Below are 22,440 nucleotides of genomic sequence, written 5' to 3'. Positions count from 1 at the left end.
CAACACAACTAGTTTAACAAAGAGACAGCACTAAGCAGTATGAGCATACTAATAACATTCCTCGTAGGCATCTGTTAACAACTTGAGTATCTGCAACTTCAGGAAAGGGGAAACAACCCATGAGTACAACAGAAAGGTATCTATTTATCAGAAGTTGATTTAGTATCTCCAACTGAGTTTTCCGGTGGGCACCCTCCACACATACAGTAGGTGCAGCTGACAGGAGGACCAGGACACATTCACCTAAGTGAAGTTCAGATCCCCCATTCTAATCAGTCCTTTAAATACATCTGTCAAACATTTACAACATCACTTAGCATCAATGAGAGAAGGCATGTTTCTCATTATGGGGGCAGGAGGTACTACAGCAGAAAGGGAAGGAAAGCAAGACTTCATGTTTAGGTATTTAACAGCCTGCCCATTCATTTTTCACCTGTACACCCCTTTTACTGCAGAGTGCACCTATGGGAATGAGATCCACGGCAGCCTAAAGAGGTATCATGAGGAAAAAAAAAAAGAATGTAGCAAAACTAACAAATATAATTACGCGTATTTAAGAATTATGTTAACATTTTATGGAAGTTTTGTTTGTTTTTAAAAGACAGCAAGCTCTATCTAATAAAAGACATCTGAAATTGAAATTTTCTATTTATTAAACATTTCTTAGAACTTTATACTGTTAGCTATACTGGAAAAAAAAACTTTTTGTCTACCTGCCACCTACATATACATAGAATTACACAATACTGAATCTTACAGAATACACTTTCCTTTCCAATTCGTATTAAAAGCACTACAGGAAGGAATAAATAAATCTTTGTGGCAGATACAATTTTATATTGTTTGGAACCAGGTTATTTAACAATAACTTACCATTTTCAGGCTGAGTTTTTTTAAGTGAATCTATAAGAGTACTGACAGCTTTTAAAACAAATATGATTTCTGTTACTTGTTGCCTACAAAGGGAAAAATGCAAACAGTCAACTACTTATTTTTGTTTCAAGACTATAAATTTTTTATGAAAGTTACACAACATTAAAAAAAATGTAATGAAAACAGCTGTCTAACAAGAAAAAAGGATATTAAGAGAATAAGGTTATCATTTGTCTTTAACTTTCCAACCATCATAGCTGTTGCCAGCTAGGATGGCTTTCAAGTTGATGTTTAGGAAGAGTAACTGCATACATATCTCAATCTGAAAATATTCATGTACATGATTAACTAACATGGAAAGAATCAATTGCATCATTCATGATCAAAAGCTTCAAAAACATTTCAGCTGAAGTTAACTGAAATTTAAATAAGTTCCCATTTGAGAGAACTTCCTGGTACTTAGGGCAATTTTCTGTTTCAAGAACAATTACTTGAGTAATGATTCACAATATTGCTACTTGGATATTTTGTCTTATTTTCAAGGAGACTCTCCACCTCTCAATTTAGAAACTATAAATAGTTCAGGTAGGAATAAAGGGAAATTAGATTTCAGAAATATCAGAGATATCAGAAACATTGTTTCAGTAATTGAAAATATTTATTACTGAGTCATACCCCTATCTTCTCCGTAACAGCACCGAGTATGACCATTGTTTTTAAAGCTTTTTCCAGTCAACAGAATTTCGGTATCAACATTTCTTTGTAGTATTTCTCACATATTTCTTAGGCTTTAAATTTCACACAGACCTAGAACACCCACACCCCAAACACACACGCATGACTGAGACATATTTTGAGTGCAGCCTTTTTCCCATAAAGTACTGGGAATACCCTTCATTTCCTAAAGACATTGAACATACCGTGGAAGAGGACATTTGCCACTCAATCTCTCATCTTCTATGTAGCGATGCAATACATCCTGTGACCTTTTCAAGAGCACAGAAAGTGCCATTCTAGAGATGTAGCCTTCCTGAGGGGTTGTGACTTTATTACTGAATGAAAACTGGAGCAGTGTTTCAAAACACACCTTAGAGAACTCCTCTCTCATTCGAATATCTATTTCTGCTTCTGTCAAAGTAAAACATCATATTTAATTGTGTAGTGCGCATGCCGATACCCTAAATGATGCATTTCAATCCGTTAATAATATTTTGCAAAAAGATTATCACTCCTGTAGTACTAAAGATACTAAGATTAACGGTGATATCAACATACATTAAGAACACATTCTGAGAAAAAGTGACTGTGCAATATTCACAACAGTTCAAGAAATAGAAGAATATTCAATACATTCAGCAACATGTCACCTACTTAACACTGCTTTTAACACTGCAAATTTATTTATTTATGAAAAAGGTAACGGCAACCCCAGTTCCACATCACCAGTACTAATATCTGGTACTGTACAATCCAATTGTTTTTCTCTGTAATGCTTTACGTCATTTTAACTTTCAAAAATACATATATATAAATATATAAATGTTTTTTTCTTAAAGACAAAGAGAGTATCCGGTTAGGTACATTATATAGTTATGTTACGGTCATTTAATTTTTAAGAACTGGGTATCATGTCTGTCTTACAATTGCCTGAAATTACTGTCAACAACTGCAGCTGGCATAACAGAAAACAAATTATGCAGAAAGTTCAGAAAAGACTATAAAAAAACCACAAGTACAATATTATACATGATACTGACCAAAAAGTAAGGAAATAATTTTAAAAAATTGCAAGGAATGTTCTGCAACTTCCATGAGACAAAATATAGTTTATAAAAACAGGCTGCATATTAAATTGTCTATAGCGCATACATGTCATGGAATTTCAAGTCTTTATTAGAATAAGTACTGCCAACATTTTTGTTATTTTCTAGTAGACTATTTCAACATCATTTTCTAGATCTTTTGTCATTCAGCTACCATACCTGTAAATGAGGATGACTGAGAGTGTATCGAGCCTTTATTGAGCATAGTCATTATCTGACCAACAAATTCCTTAGGAATAAAATTAGCATACGGTAGTATCTCTGTGCTAATAAGCTGAACCACCTAAAATAAATTAAAGAAATTTATATTGGTTTTCTGAATATTAAAGTTGCAATTCTAGTAGAAGGCAAAAGAAACAGTAAACAAAAGAGACATGTCTAATGTAATTTCACAAAATATTCCAATGATAGGTTTTATAATTTATAAATACATCTAAAAATTGTGGATGTGTGTAACAGATTAAACTCAGACTAATCAACTTTGTTTTTCTCCTACTTCTGAGTTTCTGAAGCAGTTATCATTCAGATTTCCACTGACATTTCAAGTATATTCTTCAAGTACATTCTTTACAGTTTTGAAAAGAGAAGATATGATGTTAAAATCTCCCTCTCCCTCCACCCAATTCAATATCCTCACTATGACATTAGCACATATATCACACGCTTACAATGTGACATCAGTGAAACAGAACATGTGAGTTATTATCTAAACAAGCTTAAAAGCAAGGCACGTTAACTGAAATGCTGTTATCTTTGGTCTTGATGCTCACACACAGGAACAAAGTGGGTTTACATCTCTGTAAGTTAATGTATTAGGTTTCAGAGTTCTGCCCGCTGCAGACAGAATTGTTCGTACTTTCTATCCAGAAATCTTCACATCCTATCTGCCGTTCTGGAGAGATGACAGGAGATGAAACCCACAGATACTGCCATGCCTTCTCTGCAACTCCCTTTCCTCTGTAAACCATCCCTGATCTAACACATCTCTTTGTCCTGGAGTAAAGGAGGACCAGTCTCTCTTCACTCCAAGTATTATCTTTCTTAATTTTCTTCAGTGTTATCCAATCAAGCATGATTTCCTTTACGATTACAGTGGTCTCTGTACTGCACAAACAAGACATCATTTCTCCATTTTTGCACAAGCTTTTTAGTATTGAGAACACATCTGGACGGCAACAATGAATGCCACCCCTCAACACAGAAAGCATTCACTTTAGCTTCAATCATCAGCTTCCTTTGGTTTACAATTACCTGTGTAATTGCTTGGCAATAACATAATAAGTAAGAATCAGATAATGGGTCAGAGAAAGAAAGACATTCTGTTTTTCTGGTTTTTCCACTCAATGCTGTTTTGAACTCAAGCGGACATGAAGTTTTCGGTATGAAGCTTTCTATCCTTTGCAAAACCCTGAAGCAGCCAAATTCTGAGCCTCTGAATTTCTTGTCTCATTTTCAAATGGAAAAAAAATCTCAAAAAATAATGAATGGGAAACTTTTCCAAAAATTATGTAGGAACTAAATGCTACCTGTCAACGTCACAACCTTGTATGTTTGACAGTATAATACAGTTGCTATAGTCTCCTTACCTCAACATCAATACTCTCATTCTTCTGAAATTCTTGGATTGAGAGATTATCAGGAGGTGTACTATAAAAAAAACATACTACATTATACTTTTAAATTCACAGAATGTGTAGAGAGCTAAGCAAGGGAAAATGCAGTACATTTAAAGTTATTACATGCATCAAGTTGGTACTGTTATATGATAATGATTAACATTTCAGAATAAAATCTAAATAATCTAATAATAAATAATCTAATAATCTAATAAAATGTAATAATGCTAAAAATGGTTCTAAGGGAAACAGCAGTAAGCACTAAATTGAAGAGTTACAGCTGATGGACCTGTTTAAGGACTTGCAACACCAACACCATTTTTCACATGAATGTCAAAATAATCTCTTTTGTCTTATATGTGCAAAAGTCGTAATAATTGTTTAGATGCATCTGTGAAAGTATCATCTAGGCATTCCAGTTATTTTTTAGTTTTTCCTCTCACTATGCAGGATTATGAGAGATTTTTGATTTTCAGCAGTTATTTGAAAAAGAACTAATTTTACATTTTCTTTTGTGTTAATGAAACATCCTTTTCATTAACAGGACATTTTTTTTCTTGACAACTGATACTTATTCTCATTCATAATCAATTTTAGGAAGAGAGAAACCCATTTTACAGAGAATAATTTTGAAGAATTTCAGGACTTTCTGCAATTCTTCCATTTTATATAAAAATCTATTTACAGATAAAATGTCCAGAAGTAATTCAACCAGGAATATTACTCCGTACTTTACAAGACCCTACGTTAATCCACCTGTTAAGTGGATTCAAATTCTCTTTCCTTTGCTGGACTATGCTACCGTTGAGTTACTGGGCCAAGCTCCTCAGCAGGACAGAAAGAGTAAGGGCTTCCTACTAAGCAATCGACTATTTCTGCTGATGTGCCTTCATCAGTCTTTTAGTTTGGATCCCACATGGGATTTTCAAGTTAATCTTTCAGACATCCCTGTTTACAAACTTAGGTTCTCAGAGCGCACTGAACTGGATTCTTTTTTGATGAAACCAAACCAGAAGACTACAGCTCTAAGCTCTAGAAGACATTTGCATGACAGGAAGCCAGACTAGAGCCACTCCAAAATAAAGCACATAAAGTGAGCGCTCTGTGGGTAACAGGTCCTCATCAACCCTAATGATTTTATGATTCTATCATGAGCTGTTTTGCTTTACAGACCTGCTCCTACTGCACTTTACTGTTTTTACTAATACAAATTAAGTACTTTAAATATAATTTCTGCTGACAAATAAGGAACTGAAGGCAGAGAACTAAGCAGCAGGTTCAGAGAAAAAAAGATTAACAAAATAAAAATCAAAGGAGATACTTCACATGACAGACAAACTCTGAAAGACATTGTTTGTAATCCTGTATCATGGGATTTGTCTGCTAAAATCTACACAGACTCAAAATAGCCAAATTATTAAAAGAAAAATCAATTAAGAGCCAACGACAACCTGTGGTACAGGAACTTTCTGAGCTACAGAAACTAGGAGGTTGAAGGAGCTCATGAAAACATTGCTCTGTGGTCACCTTGTACTCTTCAGTAGATAGCCCAGTAATCCCTCCAAAACAGCATACAGGTCTAGATACCTGTCTGTTCTGACCTAGGTATGCTGCTCTCATTTTTCTGACATAGAGCAGAAGTCAAAATCTTCACACCTACGTCCCTTTGAAATTTAAAGACAATTGCAAAACTCACTGGACTGTGGGTTCAGTGTCCCTGTAGCGTCTGACCTGCCTGGAAGGTAACTTTCTTCAAGCTAATGGAATGACTCACAGCATTAGCAACAAAAATCAGAGACGAGGAGCCATAAAAATTCGATATAATTCCACAGATTAAATTATCTCCTTTTCCCATAATTTGACTTTGTCTTTTCGTTTTTTTAAATAACATTTTAAAATCTTCAAGCTGAGCAAGAGCTTGGAAACTTGACCACTTGAAAGGAACTGTTAGAAATACTGGAATTAAGATTGCCTGTGGTACTTCAACTTGCTACTGTAGCGTATGTTTGCACGTTACAATGCATCTTAAATTAGATGATGCCTTATTTTCTCTAGAGAAACCATCTGATTAAGTACACAGGATGGTCACTACTGAAAAGGAAGGGAAATGAGATGGCCAATCTGCCACATTCCCTGCCTGATTTACTGCAGCACACAGGCAGGTGCAAGGAAAACAGAGCCCTGGACTGAACAAAGAAGCGAGCTGGCCTGCGCGCTGAGGAAGCAGTCAAGTATGGCAGCGGCGAGCAGACCGGCATCCTTTGGCTCGTTTCCAAACTCCCTCTGCAACCCCCCTTTTTTTCCTCTACCCCCATATTTTTGATTTTTTCCTCCACCCCCACACCCCTCCCCAGGAAAGAGCAGACGGGTGCAGCGGGTACTTTGGAGGTAGGTCTTTTTTTCTTGTTCACTGGCAAGGCAGCTGCTAAATATATGACCATGGACCTGTGCCAGCCTTTTTTTCACGGGGGTACTCATCTGGTCCTGTCTTCTCTATCCCACTCTCATTTTCATGAAAGGCTGGAGTCTTCTAAGTTTCATTTAAATCTGGTTAATTTGGATAACAGTTTGTTGGGTTTTTTTTTGTTTTTTTCCCCTCCCAGTGCTCTTATATGATGCTGACCAAGTCAAGTAAGAGATTTTTGCAAAGTAGGTTTGTTTTTTTTTTTTTTTTTTTCTGTCTCCTGGGTGCTTAGCATGAGACACCTGGAGTCCAACCTGCACACCTACAGCTAATGTTCAGTTCTGATGATTATGACAATATCTATTAATGTTCCTGCTTGAAAATACCTCCTTGCCTCAAAGGAGTTTTATGTAGATAACTTCACCACTATCTGTGAAATATTCAAGTGTTACGTGTATGACCAGAGACACACACAGGAAAAAAAAAGTAATATTTGTTATCAGTTTGTGTATTAGGCTGTCAGCAAGTTTGGAGTTACATGTTGAAAGCAAAGAATAAAATATTAAGTAGCTGTTCAGTCTGTACCTTTTGTAACATAAAAAGTTAACTATGTGAACCCTTTAAACAGTAACACAAACTATTAAGATGTTCATGCACTTATGCAGGTCATGTTGAATTACATGGAAAGCTTTCATTCTGACGCTTCCTAATTTATGAATTACTGACCTTCTGAGCTGAGGTTTATTTAAGGACGTTTTATGATCTTTCTACCCAGTCATCCATATCTGACCTACCATATACGCCACAAATTATTCCATACTTTTGTTCATGTAGGAAATTACTCCTAAGTAAAACCACTCTAAACCAAAACCCTGCCAAAGTAGCATTTCAGCTGCCTTTGGGGTATGCCCAAACACTTTACGTTCCCTGGCATAGTTCTATAACAGAATCACAGAATGCTTTGGGTTGGAAGGGACCTTAAAGCCCACCCAGCTCCAACCCCCTGCCATGGGCAGGGACACCTCCCACCAGACCAGGCTGCCCAAAGCCCCATCCAGCCTGGCCTTGAGCACCTCCAGGGATGGGGCATCCACAGCTTCTCTGGGCAGCCTGTGCCAGGGCCTCACCACCCTCTGAGTAAAGAATTTCCTCCTTATATCTAACCTAAACCTACCCACTTCTTGTTTAAAGCCATTCCCCCTTGTCCTATATCACTCCACTCCCTGACAAAGAGTCCCTCCCCAGCTTCCCTGTGGGCCCCCTTTAGGTAAAGCATCCATATGAAACATCTGTCTAGGGGAAAAAGCTTTGCTTGTCTGATGCAATACAGCCAAACCGTACGGGAAGCGTCAAGATAGTGCAGATCAGAGGCAGTGCAATGCACACTATGGCTCTGTGCAGGATTTCCCAGGTAAAGAGCTCCCACAGCTGCTGCCCACTGTCTAGGGAGGGCTTTAAAACCTAACAACAAAGAGCTAACAGGCACTGAGAGTCCTGCTGTGCACAGCAGCACTCTGCTCTCAAGAATCTTTTTGGAAAGTATTGATTTAATTCCCTCATGTGAGCACATACTTCTGCTCTAGTAAATTATATATATGCACGTTTGTTGAATTTTATTTTATATAATGGCTTGACATGCTTCCATGAAAGCCTCTGGGAAAGAAGTATGATATGAAATAATAAACAGACCAGCCTCTTACTAGAAGACAATTTTGTGTAAATTAAGTTACATGAAATGTATTAATTTTTAAATGTCACTTTGATTTATAATAAAAATCAAGATTATTGAGCCTCCTCAGCTGCAGCTTGCTTAAAGGAAAAAAACAACACCAGCAAAACCAACAACAACGAACAAAACAAAATAAAAAGCTGGAGCTTGTTGCTTGGAAGCTGTTAATTCTCTATGACAGTAACATTTTCCTTTTTCATTTACCTGGGCTCTTTTGGCTATATCGCTTATAATTGCTTGATGTACAAAGCTGCAAAGACCATTTCTGCTGCCTTTGTACATGCCAAACATCAATGTGCATCTCCTCTCACTCAGCCCCACTGCTGGCTTGAAAACCAGCTCCTGTCCAAAAGGCCATGCAGAGGAGGCTCACTATTTTAAACAGAGAGGTTCAGAGATTTTTAAGGGTTCTTACCACAGTGACTCTTGCCTAACCAATACCAACTCCATTTCACAGGTAGGAGCGATATTAGGAGATCTACAGATGTGATTTCTAGGACCACAGTGATTAGAAGAATTAAATTGGAATAAAGTTTAAGATCTTTGTTAAAAACATTAGTGAAATAGAAATAGTTTTATCTCTCTACACTAGGAAAATTTTGGGTTCCTCAGCCAGGTAGACTTGGAAGATGAGCATAGAAAAATGAGACAGTATACACTGGGATATTTTAATGAACAAAGCTAGAGGGAAAAATCAGTCAAATCTGTTTTGCAGTGTTGCTGTTAGGACTGAATACAGAAAGACATTTCCAAGGTTTACAGAGATGCAGGCATTTCATATTTAGAACCATCCCAGCAGCATGAAGTCAGCTCTGAAGAACAAGGGTCTGAGGGGCAGGTACAAAAGGAAGATGTTTACCTAGTTTTGAATGAAGCCTGGACAGAAAACAGCATGTAACATGTACAGTGCTAAATAGTGGAAAGTGCAGTGTATGGGAAAGTGTACTGGTGTCACGGAAGGGAAGAAAAGTAAGTTTATTTTTGACAAAACGTTTCAGTTTCCTTGAAGCTGAGAGCTTGGCAAGTTATAGAACGGTGAAATAAGAAAGTCAATTTTCAGTTCTAACTGTATTCAGGTCATTATTAAAAGGGGTGACAGGAGAAACTAGACATGTTAGATAATAGTGAAAATCCAAATAATGCAATAATGTCTCACTGATAGCCTCCTGGGTATCTCTGAATTGCAACTTCCAAATGCTTGGAGCTCCAGAACCTTCTCAGTCCATGCCGGTCTTCAGCAAAGCCGTCAGATTTGTACAGTTCTACGCTTGACTTAAGAAAGACCTCGTCTTGCATGACCTATTTGCACATTGGAAAGCTACTGCAACTGTGAGTCTGTAAACTGTAGTTATGGTCACCAGATCACTAAAACTAAGTCAAATGAACAAGTCACTAATCTAACTGAGAGCACAGGGTGTGTTTGTGGCTTGGTTAATTCATTTTTGGGGATACAGACAAAAATCTAGGTACTACCAAAAGTTTCAAAAACTACAACTCATTATTAACATAAATAAAACAGTGAGTACACTAAAGAACAGCCTTTATAACACCTGGCTGACCTAAAATGAAGGACCAACATGGACAGTTTTTAGCAAGTACTTTTCCACTGTGTTTTGCTATAATCTGAAGGTTGGCGTGTACCTCAACTCAATAATTAAATTTTGGCTGTTACTTTCAAAACCATAACAGATCCTCCCAAATTACTCTGGAATAAGTCACCACTGTGATTAACATATATATTATTACTAGCACTGTAACAAAGAAAAAAACTGAGAACACATGTTAATTTGAAAATTCTGAATTGAATTTCCTCATGAAACAACTACAAACGTAAGACACTGACTATACTCCAATTACAATCCACTAATAGACACAACTTAGAAAATTCTAAACCAAAAGGGACAGGTTATCCTATTTGCCCAGGCTTGTTTCACAGCAGCTTGCACAGACGTGCAGAAGGACTCAACCAAAGGAAATCAGAAGAGAATTACCTCCATGTGGGGAACTTCCACAGCTATCTCTAGAACCCTGCTTGCATCACAGTGAGGGAGCCAAACTTCAGGAGCATTGTGGTGAGGAAGAGGAGGAACAGGATGAAGAAAAGGAGAAATGACTGCTATTGCTAATCCTCCTGACTACTGCCGTAATGCAGATATGCTCCCTTCCTAGCTTTAACGTATATTAGGACTACTTGGCTCAGGCTGATGGAGGGAACGGGAAGATTATCTATCCTATAGCGGAATGTAGAAGGCTACCAAAGGATAGGGCTGTGACTATAAGTAGGAGGAGCATCCACTTGGGAAGACAAACTAGATGGATGTGATGGGGAGGGGGGAACACAACCAAAACCAGATATTCCAATAACCACACTATTATATACGCAAAAAACCATCTATGGATAACCCTGGAAGGAGAAACGACCCAGGCCTTTAACTGGAAGGCTGGTTAACTGGGAAGTTACCCTGGTGTTTCCATGAGGTGCCATGAATCACCGGCCTACTCTTAGTCCTTCAAATTCTTTTGAACCTTAAAGCTTCGAAGTGAGAGAGCTAAAAAGTTTCATGTAGCTTCTCTGAGAAAGCTTTAATTTTGATGGAAATGCTGATCTCTTCTATTCCTTTATGTGCACATCTTATATATAAAATTATATTTATATTTATACATAAATACATTATATATATTATGTATTATATATTTATATCTATATATTGTATTTATATATGATATATATAAAATTATATATAAAATTATAGTATATGCTCTGGTCTCTAAAGAGAGAAAATCAGACTTTTAAGCAAAGACAAACAAGTTATTGTGCATTATATTCACAGAAGTACTGTGTTTCCTTTACCTCCAGAGAATATTCTCCCATGCATGGCAGCTGGCAAAAGTTATTAATACTGATAATGATTGTTTTTAGCAAGCAACATATTAAGATGGAATTTCTACGGTTGGAACAGCTTTCAAGAAAAGTATAAATCACTCACTTAAGAAAAACTGATGACATACTTGGCCAAAAAAAGTCATGCAGATGATAACGGGTTATCCTGAATTATGCTGAAGATCTGTGATAATCTTACTTCCCTGGACTTAAGAATGGTTAATAGCCCAAACTGTAGCAGGACCAATATGGGTCAGTTGAAAACAGGAAAATGAGTATTTCATCTTTTTCACAGATACTCAGAAATAATCCAGTTACAGTAAATAGCAGTTATGTATTCCCAAAGTAACTTCCAAGTGAACATACACTTTCCTAAATATCCTGAAAAATCTTCATTTTAGTTTTCTAAACTGAACAATGGTATTGTCTATAGAGTGTTAGCTGATTGGGATAGCTTGTCTCAGAATGGAAGCAGGACTACTAACCGCAGCTGAAAACAAAACCAAAAAAAATACTGCAAAGATTACGTTAAATTCAAGAAACAGCTAAGCATCAAAACAAAAATTTGTGGTGAACAGAGAGTCTTTTCTGTAGTCTCAATGATCTTTTCTTGATTTTCAGGTCCTCCTATCTAGTATTATTTCTTTCAAGTAAATGTAAAGACAAAATAAAGGGTTTTCATTCAATTGTCTTACAACCCTACTGGTGAAATTTCCAAAACACTCATTATTACAAACATTTTTACTAACAGATATGCCTCTAAAATTAAGTTTCATTGGCATCTAATTTTAGTCTGTTTTGGATAAGCTGTTATTTATTCATCACTAATAAATACAGCTGTATTTGGTTGCTGATTTTTGTGTTTGCACACAAAAGTCTGCAAACACAAATACAGAATATTAGCATTAGGTACAGAAGAACCCTACTGTTTCCTATTAAAAAGACAGATTAATTTGCTACTGAAATCAACATACACAGAAAATCAGGGAATTAAATTTTTCATTTTCCATATTGCCCTCTAATCTGAGGCACAATTAGATATACTTTAACTACTGCTGAAAGCATCCACAGATGTTCACAGGAGATGGAAGTTCCTTATCCTTCCTAAACAATCTTCTACAGTACTTAACCTTATTTATAGCAAAAGAATTATTCTCTGGAGCAATCTTTTACCATATTCTCAAGATTTAATGTGTCTTCCTAATAATATATTCTTTTGTTTGAACAAATCCATGGGTCAAGTTGTCTAATGTCCGATCATCATCATTTTTCCTTTCTGAACTTTCTCAACATGTCCACATCTCCAGTGTTCCATTCTTGGGAGATTATGTACATACACCTGTCTGCCTGCTACCCTTTTCACAAAGTATTATAAATAGAACATACTTATTAAGTTGCAATAAATTTATCTTGTGCAGAAACATGTAAGATAACTACAGGCTTCTAAGTGTACAGCAAGATAAGAAATAATTTTCCAAAATTCATAATAAGTGGAGTAGTTTAAGACAGAACTCAAGAGACATAGAGATAATGGTGTTCACCTTAACTGAAAAAAAAAATATATATATATATATATATATAGCTGCAGTTCTGATTAATTTGAGTACACATCAATAATTCTATCAAATTCACAGCAAGCATCCTTGGGAGCCCATACAGAATTTCTTGGCCTGACCAGCATGGCTATACCTTGTATTCAGAGCTGTTTAGCTCTTTCTTGCTTTGACATTTCACCTCTTGAATGATCTTTTTTTCTACTACTTTCTGAAAGTATACTTTTTTAAAGTAGAAAAACTGGTTACCTTTTTTCCTTCATTCCTTAGAATCATCTTCAAATAACTACTGATATGGCTGTTTATACTGAACTCTACTGGCACAGTGTTTTACTACTTTAGTGACCAAATTACTTACTAGTATTTTCCAGCTAAGAAAAAAAAAGTGTTTACCTTTTAGTAAACAAAAAATCTTCAAACGTATTGGCTAGCTCTGGCCACATACTGTCAAATTTTCCAGAAGATGCATGCTGCCTTGCAACTGGTAGTCCAATAGAGAGAACTTTGAGAAGGGAGGAAACAGCTAGCTTCCATGTGCTTTCCGAAGGACAGGAATATTTCAGACTAAGAGGTATTCTCAGTGTCTGCAAAATACAAGTTCAAATAAAATTCACAGTTGCTCAGAGAAATCAAAGAATAGGACAGATTTCTGTAGATCTCAGCAGACATTTACATAGATGATAGTACACATTTTTATCTTTTCTGCTGGTAATATGAGATGGTCTTTTTAAAATATAATTATAAAGACAATTTACCACATGCCAGCTGGCTAAAGCATGGGTCTATTAACAAATACAAGGTTAGAAGCCAGATCTGATCCATTACCAATTACACTACGAAAGTACCTACTAATTTTCTGTATTACCATCCACCATTTCTGCCAACTCTGACAAATGGGCTTACCTAACACCTACAAGATTGCTGGCAGTTCTTTGCCATAAGTATATTCTGCAGAGTTTGGTTCTGTACCTAGAAAGTTCTCTCAAGTGCTCCCAAAGGTTTAAAAGAAAAAAAAAAAAGAAAAAAAAGCCACACTAAATTTAAACTTTTCCTAAAATGCAAAAGTTGAACTATACACATAATCACTGCAAAACATCTGGTGATTGCTGACTGTTAAACCACAGGAAGTATAAAAGCAAAAAGAGTTGATGAAATTCTGAAGATAAAGGCTGCTAGACAGCACAAATGTATAGCAGATTAAAACACAGCAAATTCTGGATAGAAAGACAGCTTCAGTATCTATAAAAGAAACTCAATAACATGTTTAAAACTTCAAGCTTATGTACTAGAACTATATCTACTCCTTCTAGCATTGTTAGTCAACAACGAACTAACTAGGAGCTGATACCAAGTTATCTTGGAAATCTAATTCTTTAATTTACATTTCAAATATATATTAACTAAATTTGGGCATTACATGTACGTCCCTAATACCTTCAGGGAAGCTTCTGATTTGAGGAAAGCAAAGGGAGAACTCACTCTCAGGATTAAGTTAATTATAATTATTTTTTGCAATAGTTATCAGAGCTAGGACATAACCCTAGAGATAAACAGAATACTTTCTTCTGATGCTATTGCTCATGAGTCAAATCTAATTCTAATATCAACATGAGCTTCAGACACATGAAAAGTCATTTCAGAAGTCTTTTCATCTGCTGCAGTAGACCACAATATTATCAACTGTGAACTTTAGAGAAAAATAGCATTTATATTAGTTTCACCTAGCCCATTAAAACAGAAGTGGAAACCAAATGTATTAATTTTGAAACACAAGCATGTAATTCGTAACAGATTCCAAAGAATACCATGTAACTACTTTAAACACATCCATGTTGCTAAATTTCTATACAGGAACAACCTGAAGTCAGCCAAGTCATTACTAACAAACCTAGGACCCATATAGTTTTTCCCAGACATTTACCATTACTTCCATTATTTGCCAAATTCATTTGCAAAAACAGGGTTAAAAAATATGAGTTTGGCACTTTCACCTTAAAGGCACATCTGTGCACCCGTAACATTTTATAGCTACATTAATGGCACACAAAGCTATTAAAAGTAGATCAAAAGTACTAGTTAGAGCACACCTCCACAAAAATATATATGCCAATTTTGTCTTTAGCCTTCAGTAGTATTTATTAAGAGGCCTGCATTTCAGATTCAGGTGCATAATACTTTCGAAGCTTACTATTGTTTGGCTGAAAACACACTTGTTGATTTTTGTCTTAATATTGAAATAATATTGAAATACTGATGCTGTATCATCCAGCTGAAGACCAATGCATACAGCCCAATTAATAGCGTTTGTAGCATCACAAGAAATTATCTGCTGCCTATCTTTACTTTTTTTTTTAAACTAAAATTTTAAACTTTCCAGAAAGTGTTTATCAACACGATCTCAAAATCAAATTCTTTATTTTCAAAATAAACTCTTTAATTCAGAGCACACGCAGGACAAAGCTTTACCTTAATAATGTTCTGAAGAACTTTCTCATTTACAACAGCTTTATGGCAAGCTGTCTTCTGGTATAAGTCCACAACCACTTCCAATGATCTCTCAGCAAATGGTACATAATTCAATGCTACCCATTCAGCCTAGGGAAAAAATAGTAAATTACTGAACTATTTGCGAGAAAATATTAATTAAGGAACAAAAACTGTATGCTTTGTGTTGAACTCTCAGTTTAATGCATGCAAGGTTTGCTAAGAATATAGTCCAAGCAACAAAACTGCAAATACAGTGTGGTCTGACTATGAAAATGTACTCCACATTGAAGTAAAGTACATTTAAGTAGGAAAAATGTTGCAATCTAGGCAAGACAACTACATTAGGACAATCTTTAAGGAAATTTAACTCACCGGTGCAAATAGTTGTATCTAGTGTGATTCCATTGTGTTGCAGGACAAATAGAATAAGAAGAATTAATACATACATAACAATTACCTCTTAGATTACACCGAATCAGATGCTCATGCTCAGTGAACAGCAGAGTACACAGATATAAAGAATTATTGAGTATGTCCCGTTTCTCTCCTGCATGTGCAATTCAAAAATGTGCAGTTTGAAGGAGTTTTCTCCATTCAAAACTATGGTGCCTTTCTATTTAATATAGTATCAAATATACGAGCAGATAGTTTAATTCACTGGACAAATTCAGACACATTCATCACGTCTGGTGTCCAGGCAAGAATCTTCCTACATGGAGGAATACAGAATATTAAAAAAAAAAAAAAAAAGAAAAGAAAAGAAAAGAAAAGAAAAGAAAAAGTAGAATTCAAAGGGAGTGAAAGAAGATAAAAGCATGTAAAAATACTAATAAAACAACTTACTACACAACATGCACAGCAAAATTTTTACAGATAGAATAAGTGCATCTGGCTAAACAACCTGCATCTGAAGGTGAGTTGTGTTCACCAGCCAAATGAAACAAGTGAGACTTCTAATAAATTACCTGATTATATTTTGCATTTGCAATGTGCTTTGTTTCCAGCTGTCCATACTGGGGAGGCTTGCAGGAAAATTCGACAAAGGCCAATAGCTGGTCGAAGATTGCAGGATACATTATCTGCATGTTTTCTGAGCCTACACATATAGCCTATACCAAAAGAAAATACAAAAGCTTGAGCATCAGCATTTAAAAATCTGCCTCAATCCAAGGAGCTCCTACAAAAAAAATCCCCGTATCTGCCTCTTAGCTACCTCTGCGAATTATAAGGATTACTATTAACTTAGCTCACAAATTATTTTACTATACCAACAAAATGCTAAAACTGTAACAACACAATCAGTATGAAATAATCTCATTGCATAAATACAGAATGATTACTACAGTGTCATGCAGGAACTGGACCATGCAAGATTTATGCTGTATAAAAGAAATTGTATAGTTCTAATACTTTTAGTTCTTACAGTTCTTATTAAACTTAAAATAAGTTTTGTTATTTTATTACAGAAAACTATGTGGAAAGATAGTGGTATTTACTAATCTATATATGGCCAGGTATCTCATTTTGTCTAATAAATGACACATTTTCTTTACAAACTCTGCTTTGACATGACATATTTATAGGTCATATACAAGTCCTGACTACTGATCTCGCTCAGACACATCTTCTTTAAGTTCTACTTCAAGAAGCATTTAAATCTCAGAAGTAATTCATACAAAGTTTCTATAAGTAGTTAAACTTGTGTCTTACATAAATAAAATCAGAATGATATCATTTTGGCATAGCTGAAACACATAATCTTGTGTTAAAACGGAAAACATTTTAGGAAGGGTGTACTTAGAAGATGTCAAAGAAATACCATGTTGCCATAGCGTAACAATTTCCTGTTGCAAAATAAATCCCAAGGAAAAGGTAGGGCATCTATTTTCAAAGCCAGATACAAAGATTCTATGAAGCTTTTCCAATTATTTTCTGTCATTTTCAAAGTCTTGCTTTTCCTCTCCAGGTCCCTCCTCTCAAAGCTTCAAGACACAGTCTATTTATTGCTCCACAAAAAGGTCTTGAGCTTGTACTGTCATTTTCCTCTGGGGAGGAGTCAAACCCTTTTCCATTAACCGAAGCTCATTCATGACAAGTTGTGGCCAAACTCACTCCAGGTGCCACCAGCTCTGAAGCTGTTCAAACACAGCTTCAACGCTGAGGCTGTGTCGAGCCATGACGGTTGAGTGGCTAGAAAATATCCTAAGTCCTCAGCCGTGAGAGGGAGCAAGCCATCAGGGGTTACAGACACTGCCATCTCTAGATCATCCTAAAACCAAGCTGCACCTTCAGGCAATCTACAACGTGCACCAGAGCACTCCATGAATCATTAATAGCCTCTTTTCCACAGCTTCCCTCAATTCAAAACATGTCTAATTCCCCAAAACTTAACCAACATTATGAATATAGTGGAATACTGCTCCTCCTAAGAAAGCTGTCCTTCTCTCAAGTCCAAGACTGTACTGACCTCAGAAAAAGGCACTTGAATGCTAGATGCTCCCCTGTGTGGCTGAATGCTGAAGGTTAATTGCTGATCTGAAGCACTCGACACACTGCAAGACCATTTCAGCTGATATGCTGCTGCACCAAAGTCACTACACTAAATCTTAACAGGTTAATGCAAAATAATTGATGTAAGAAATTATTTTTTATAACACCACATGGATTAGAAAGGGAAAAAGAGCATCCAGAAATTCCTATATGAGTTTCATACAGATCTAACTTATGTACACGTATCTTCAACGTCACCCCCAGAAGACTCGCTTAACATCTGTAACGGCAAAACTTCCAAATAGACTTGCTGTTCATTCTAGCTTGTTAGATTTTTATTATTGTTATTATTACTCATTTTAGGATCAGAGCTTCTGCAGATGCTACTTTTTCTGTACTGGTGAACAAAAGCAATAACTACTACTTAAAGCTTGTGCATCAGTAGGTTCTTGTTCTTAATATTTTATGAAACTCTTGTAAAATTTTATTTTACAAATAGAAGCATTTTCTGTCCAGTCTACTTAGGTATTTTCAGCTCTTAACATTACCTGTATAATATTAAAAGTAACTGACCTGGTACTCCATCCGTACTTTGAAAAGTCACCTATCTAGAACTGATTTTCAAAGGGGTTTATGTTTCTGACTGACACCAAGTATTTTTTATCTAAGAATAAAAAATGCATCATTATGAAAAATGCAAAAATGGCCTAGTAAAGTGTGTGACCAAGGATGCTGAAAGTATCTTTAAGAGCTGCTTATAAAATAGAGTAGTATTTACTGCATTGAGTGCATCTTTACATCCTTAAGTAAGGAGACACATATAAAACAAAAAGTAATGTTCAGGTAACAATAAAATGCACAGAAACCCTAAAACATAATACTTGGCTGATCGTTGTTTGCTGTAAAAATGGATACGGTACTTTAGTTTTAGAAGTTTATGCTTTAAAGCATTCTAGTACAAACCTTCAAATTTTTGTATAGTTTGAGATTTATTTAACAACTCCCACTGCAGCTATTGTCATAGACTACAGTTATTTTTACTGGTCTCAGTGGCTAAGTCTGTGCTAACTGTTGTAAATGTAAATATATCCTTGAGCACCACACCCACAGCTCAAGAGGTTTACATACATACTGCCTACAGAAGCAGAATTCAAATGTATCTGATAACCAAATATGTATCTGTGTTCCTCTGTCTGAGGAGCCTGCTGGCTCACTGCAGCGTTGACCCAGACTGAATGTAGGTAGGCAGTGAGCACAGTCAGAGAATTCAGGCTTGGGTACAAATTTTAGCTGAGCTAATATGATGAAGCAGGCATTTAGACTACAACAGTGGAAGACTAGAAAACAAATTCTCATGAGGAATAAAAAAGAAAATGAACGAAGGGTCTAAAATGGATTCAACACATGGAAATCTGAAACAAGAACTACTAAGCTTGCCTTCCACTCCTGTGTTCTTGCATTAGCATGTCCTGTGCTAGTGCAATCACATAATAAAATCTCTATCAGGACAGCCAGGGGTTCGGTCTTAACATATCATTTTCCAGCTATTCCAGCTGCAATGTTGTTCCAGAACTTCTTACAAAATGAAAACCTAAATCTTTCTACATCGACAAAGAACAAAACTTTAATCTGATCCCACACTCGAACACTGAAGCAGGCAAATATTTACATGCTCTTCTTTAACTATCCCACCGGAACCTGCAAGTATTCCTGAGCATTAATTCAACACAGGAAAAAGACACTGCAGCATCCAGCAAAACCACTTCACAGCCAGCCTTTGCTTCACACATAGCACTGGCTGACTGCCTTGTCATGTGAATTCTACTGGGTTACGCAGCCCAGAGGGAAGATCATGAGACTTCACAGAACTTGCTAATCTCCAAATATATTTTAACTTAGTTATTAATGACCTTATTGATTTTCTATTAGTAATATATGTATATATATTCCAACCATGGGATGTACTGTTTGATAGTGTACCAACGACTTCCTATTTGTATTTTCAAAGGCTTGGGCCTGTAATGTAAACATGTCTCTGTTTCTCACAGGGATTTGTTGCAGTTGTTTTTGCCATTTTGGAAAACTTCAGCTAAAACAGTTTAGCACCGTGACAAGAACAAGACTAGAAAAAAATATGCAGTTTTTCCTCATATTAAAATTTGTGGAAACCTTTTCTGTGAAAAGTGCCAGAAGCCTTTACTTTAACTCAGCAAGGCTGAGCTGCTGGAATGGAAAAGAGACAAAAAGGGTAAACCTGATTGGAATAGGGTGATGGTTTAGTGGATACAATTGGTCTTAAAGCTTTGTGTTACTTATATTCCCACATACAACACTGAAATTTAATACCAACTTCTAATCTTATAGTTCCGTTCTCAAAATACATTCATATTTCTTAAACCCACAAACTAAAGGTATGACTGCAAGATAATGATTTTGCCTTTCTTGTGGGGTCGAAATAAGTATGACACAAGCCAACCCTCACTAAGCAAAAAGAAAACAAGACACTGAACCTCTGCTCATTAAGTAGGCACCATACATTCTTTGAGCTGAATGAGACAGGATCCTGTCTGACAAAAGAATTTTAAAAAAGGTACGTCCAAGTAGTTAAGCAAAACAGTCATAACATGAAAGCCCAAAGTGACTGAAGTCAGGTCACATGGACAGTTTTAATTCTGGCATTTCTCAAGTTTTTTTCTTAAAGCAGTGCTTAATCTAAACACATGATCTCATTCATTATCAACTTTGTTTCTTTTGAATAAATGTTTTCTGAATGATCATATTTGCAAGGTCTTTTACAACTCCAGCAAGAGAAAGAATACTTTTATGTTTTTTTACTACCTAGTAAAAGGGCACCCTAATTTGCTGTCTACAAATTAATTTGCATGAACGGTGCTCTTTCAGGATGAGTTCTACATTAAGAATTTTTTATGCAGAGATGTGCCATTTTCCTTAAATGACTAATTAATAAGAGTTAAGAAGGTAGTCTGCTAGAAACCTTTTTAGGTTTTATGCTTTGCACGTACTCAAAATTCTCATGATCATCACTCTTCTAGACTTTGTTCATGGTAGTGCCTGGGCAACATAAGGAATACCATTCGGGAGATTATTTCCCCAGCTCCATGTGCAGACACTCATAACAGTACAATACTTAAATATTAGCTAGACCAGTAAATGGATATAAACGTAGCACCACACTTAAGGTACTTCTGCAACCTAGCAAAAATGCATTCCATAAAGATTACACCACTCCTTTGAATGCAGAACACCTCGGTCGCACCAGGACTGGAATTCTGATTGTTATAAAACAGTACACTGTGCATATTTAAATAAGTGAACACTTAAGTCACCGCACTATACTTCCAAGAAGAAGAACTGAGAGAGTGTAGTTTACCTTTCACCACACATTTGAAGTCCCATTATTACCTTTTGTAAAACATCTAAAGCTGTAAGCACTGCTTCCTGTAAACTTGTCAGAACTGCTTCAGTATAAGATGGAAGGATGAAAGGGGAAGCGTCAGAACTGATCGGAACTGAAACAGCACCATGCAAAATGACACCCAGCTTTTGGAGATCATCCATGCTGAAACCAGTTTTGATGTGTTGGTAAAGAGCTGGGAATATTTGAATTAAAGCTGTAAGAAAAGGCTGGCTGGGAATGAAAGTCAATTTATCAAAATTAATTGGAGGCTTTGTACTTTCTGAACCAATCCTATACCAGCTGTTCCAAGCTGCCCACCAAAGATTCAAATCTTCGATCTCGTCTGTTACTACAGGTAGTTCAGATCCATTGTATCTTCCCATTCTTTCCCCTATGGAGTCAGTTCTCATGAACGATCTGCCAAGACTAGTGGCAGTTGTTGTTCCTACCACCACAGGTACAGAAACATTGATAGCAGGTGGTGTGTCAGGCTTCTCTGAGTCTCGGACAGGAGAAACGATTTGTAAGATTTCCTGGAAGCTTTTCAGAGCAGCCAAGGAAACTTCATTATTTTTGCTGAGCGCTGCTGATTGGATGTGATCAAGAAGAACATCCCAGGCTTGGGAAAAGTCTCCTGTTAAAAATAGAAAAAAAAAAAAAATCTACTTGGTATCGGCTTGCTGTCTCACTCCCTACCCAACTCCATCTCTGAAAGGCTCTTCAAGTACTTGTTCCTCTAACACAGAGAAATTTCATGAAGTTACAGGACTGCTTCAATGCCTTTCAAAATCAATCAGTTTGACAGTAAGTAAAGAGAATGAATGCAACAAATGCAACACACATATATGAAGAACGCAATAATATATGAATGTTTATACCAAAATTACTAGCAATATATCATGTATCATATGTCATACCAGAAAAAAAATGTTTTGTTTATTCAGGATAGTGAAAAAAATTTGTTCTTATGCATAGCAGATGCCTGTTGATTTCAAAGTGTTCAGCATACACAAGGAATAAAGGGTCAAATCTATAGTCAAGTAATGCGTTTTATAAGGAATTTTTAAATTCTATAATTGACCTGTAAAGAAAGGTTTCGTTTTTGGAGTTTGAGGCTTTTATTAACCTTTCATTAACCTTTGTAACCTTAACAAGAGGAAAAATAT

The 22,440-nt window shown here is 36.1% G+C and overlaps 1 protein-coding gene across 4 annotated transcripts in view; it reads right to left on the bottom strand.

Moving 5' to 3' along the window:
- MON2 (MON2 homolog, regulator of endosome-to-Golgi trafficking) overlaps positions 1 to 22,440 on the bottom strand; it is an 87,802-nt gene that overhangs the window by 18,194 nt on the left and 47,168 nt on the right. For 2 of the 4 annotated variants that reach the window (XM_048065377.2, XM_048065373.2), the window contains exons 26-34: positions 21,280 to 21,908; positions 16,332 to 16,475; positions 15,739 to 15,756; positions 15,346 to 15,474; positions 13,273 to 13,463; positions 4,283 to 4,343; positions 2,856 to 2,979; positions 1,794 to 2,001; positions 874 to 956 (exon numbers count right to left, since the gene is read on the bottom strand). In XM_048065377.2, the coding sequence (XP_047921334.1) occupies positions 874 to 956; positions 1,794 to 2,001; positions 2,856 to 2,979; positions 4,283 to 4,343; positions 13,273 to 13,463; positions 15,346 to 15,474; positions 15,739 to 15,756; positions 16,332 to 16,475; positions 21,280 to 21,908 (1,587 nt within the window). Of the gene's footprint in view, positions 1 to 873; positions 957 to 1,793; positions 2,002 to 2,855; positions 2,980 to 4,282; positions 4,344 to 13,272; positions 13,464 to 15,345; positions 15,475 to 15,738; positions 16,076 to 16,331; positions 16,476 to 21,279; positions 21,909 to 22,440 lie in introns of those variants that run through there. The other 2 variants (XM_048065378.2, XR_010829418.1) reach the window with 2 other exon arrangements.

This window comes from Anser cygnoides, chromosome 1 (assembly GCF_040182565.1).
Source record: "Anser cygnoides isolate HZ-2024a breed goose chromosome 1, Taihu_goose_T2T_genome, whole genome shotgun sequence".
Taxonomy (NCBI): domain Eukaryota; kingdom Metazoa; phylum Chordata; class Aves; order Anseriformes; family Anatidae; genus Anser; species Anser cygnoides.
Note: the sequence above shows the minus strand (reverse complement) of the source record. Positions and strands in the feature narration are given on the sequence as shown.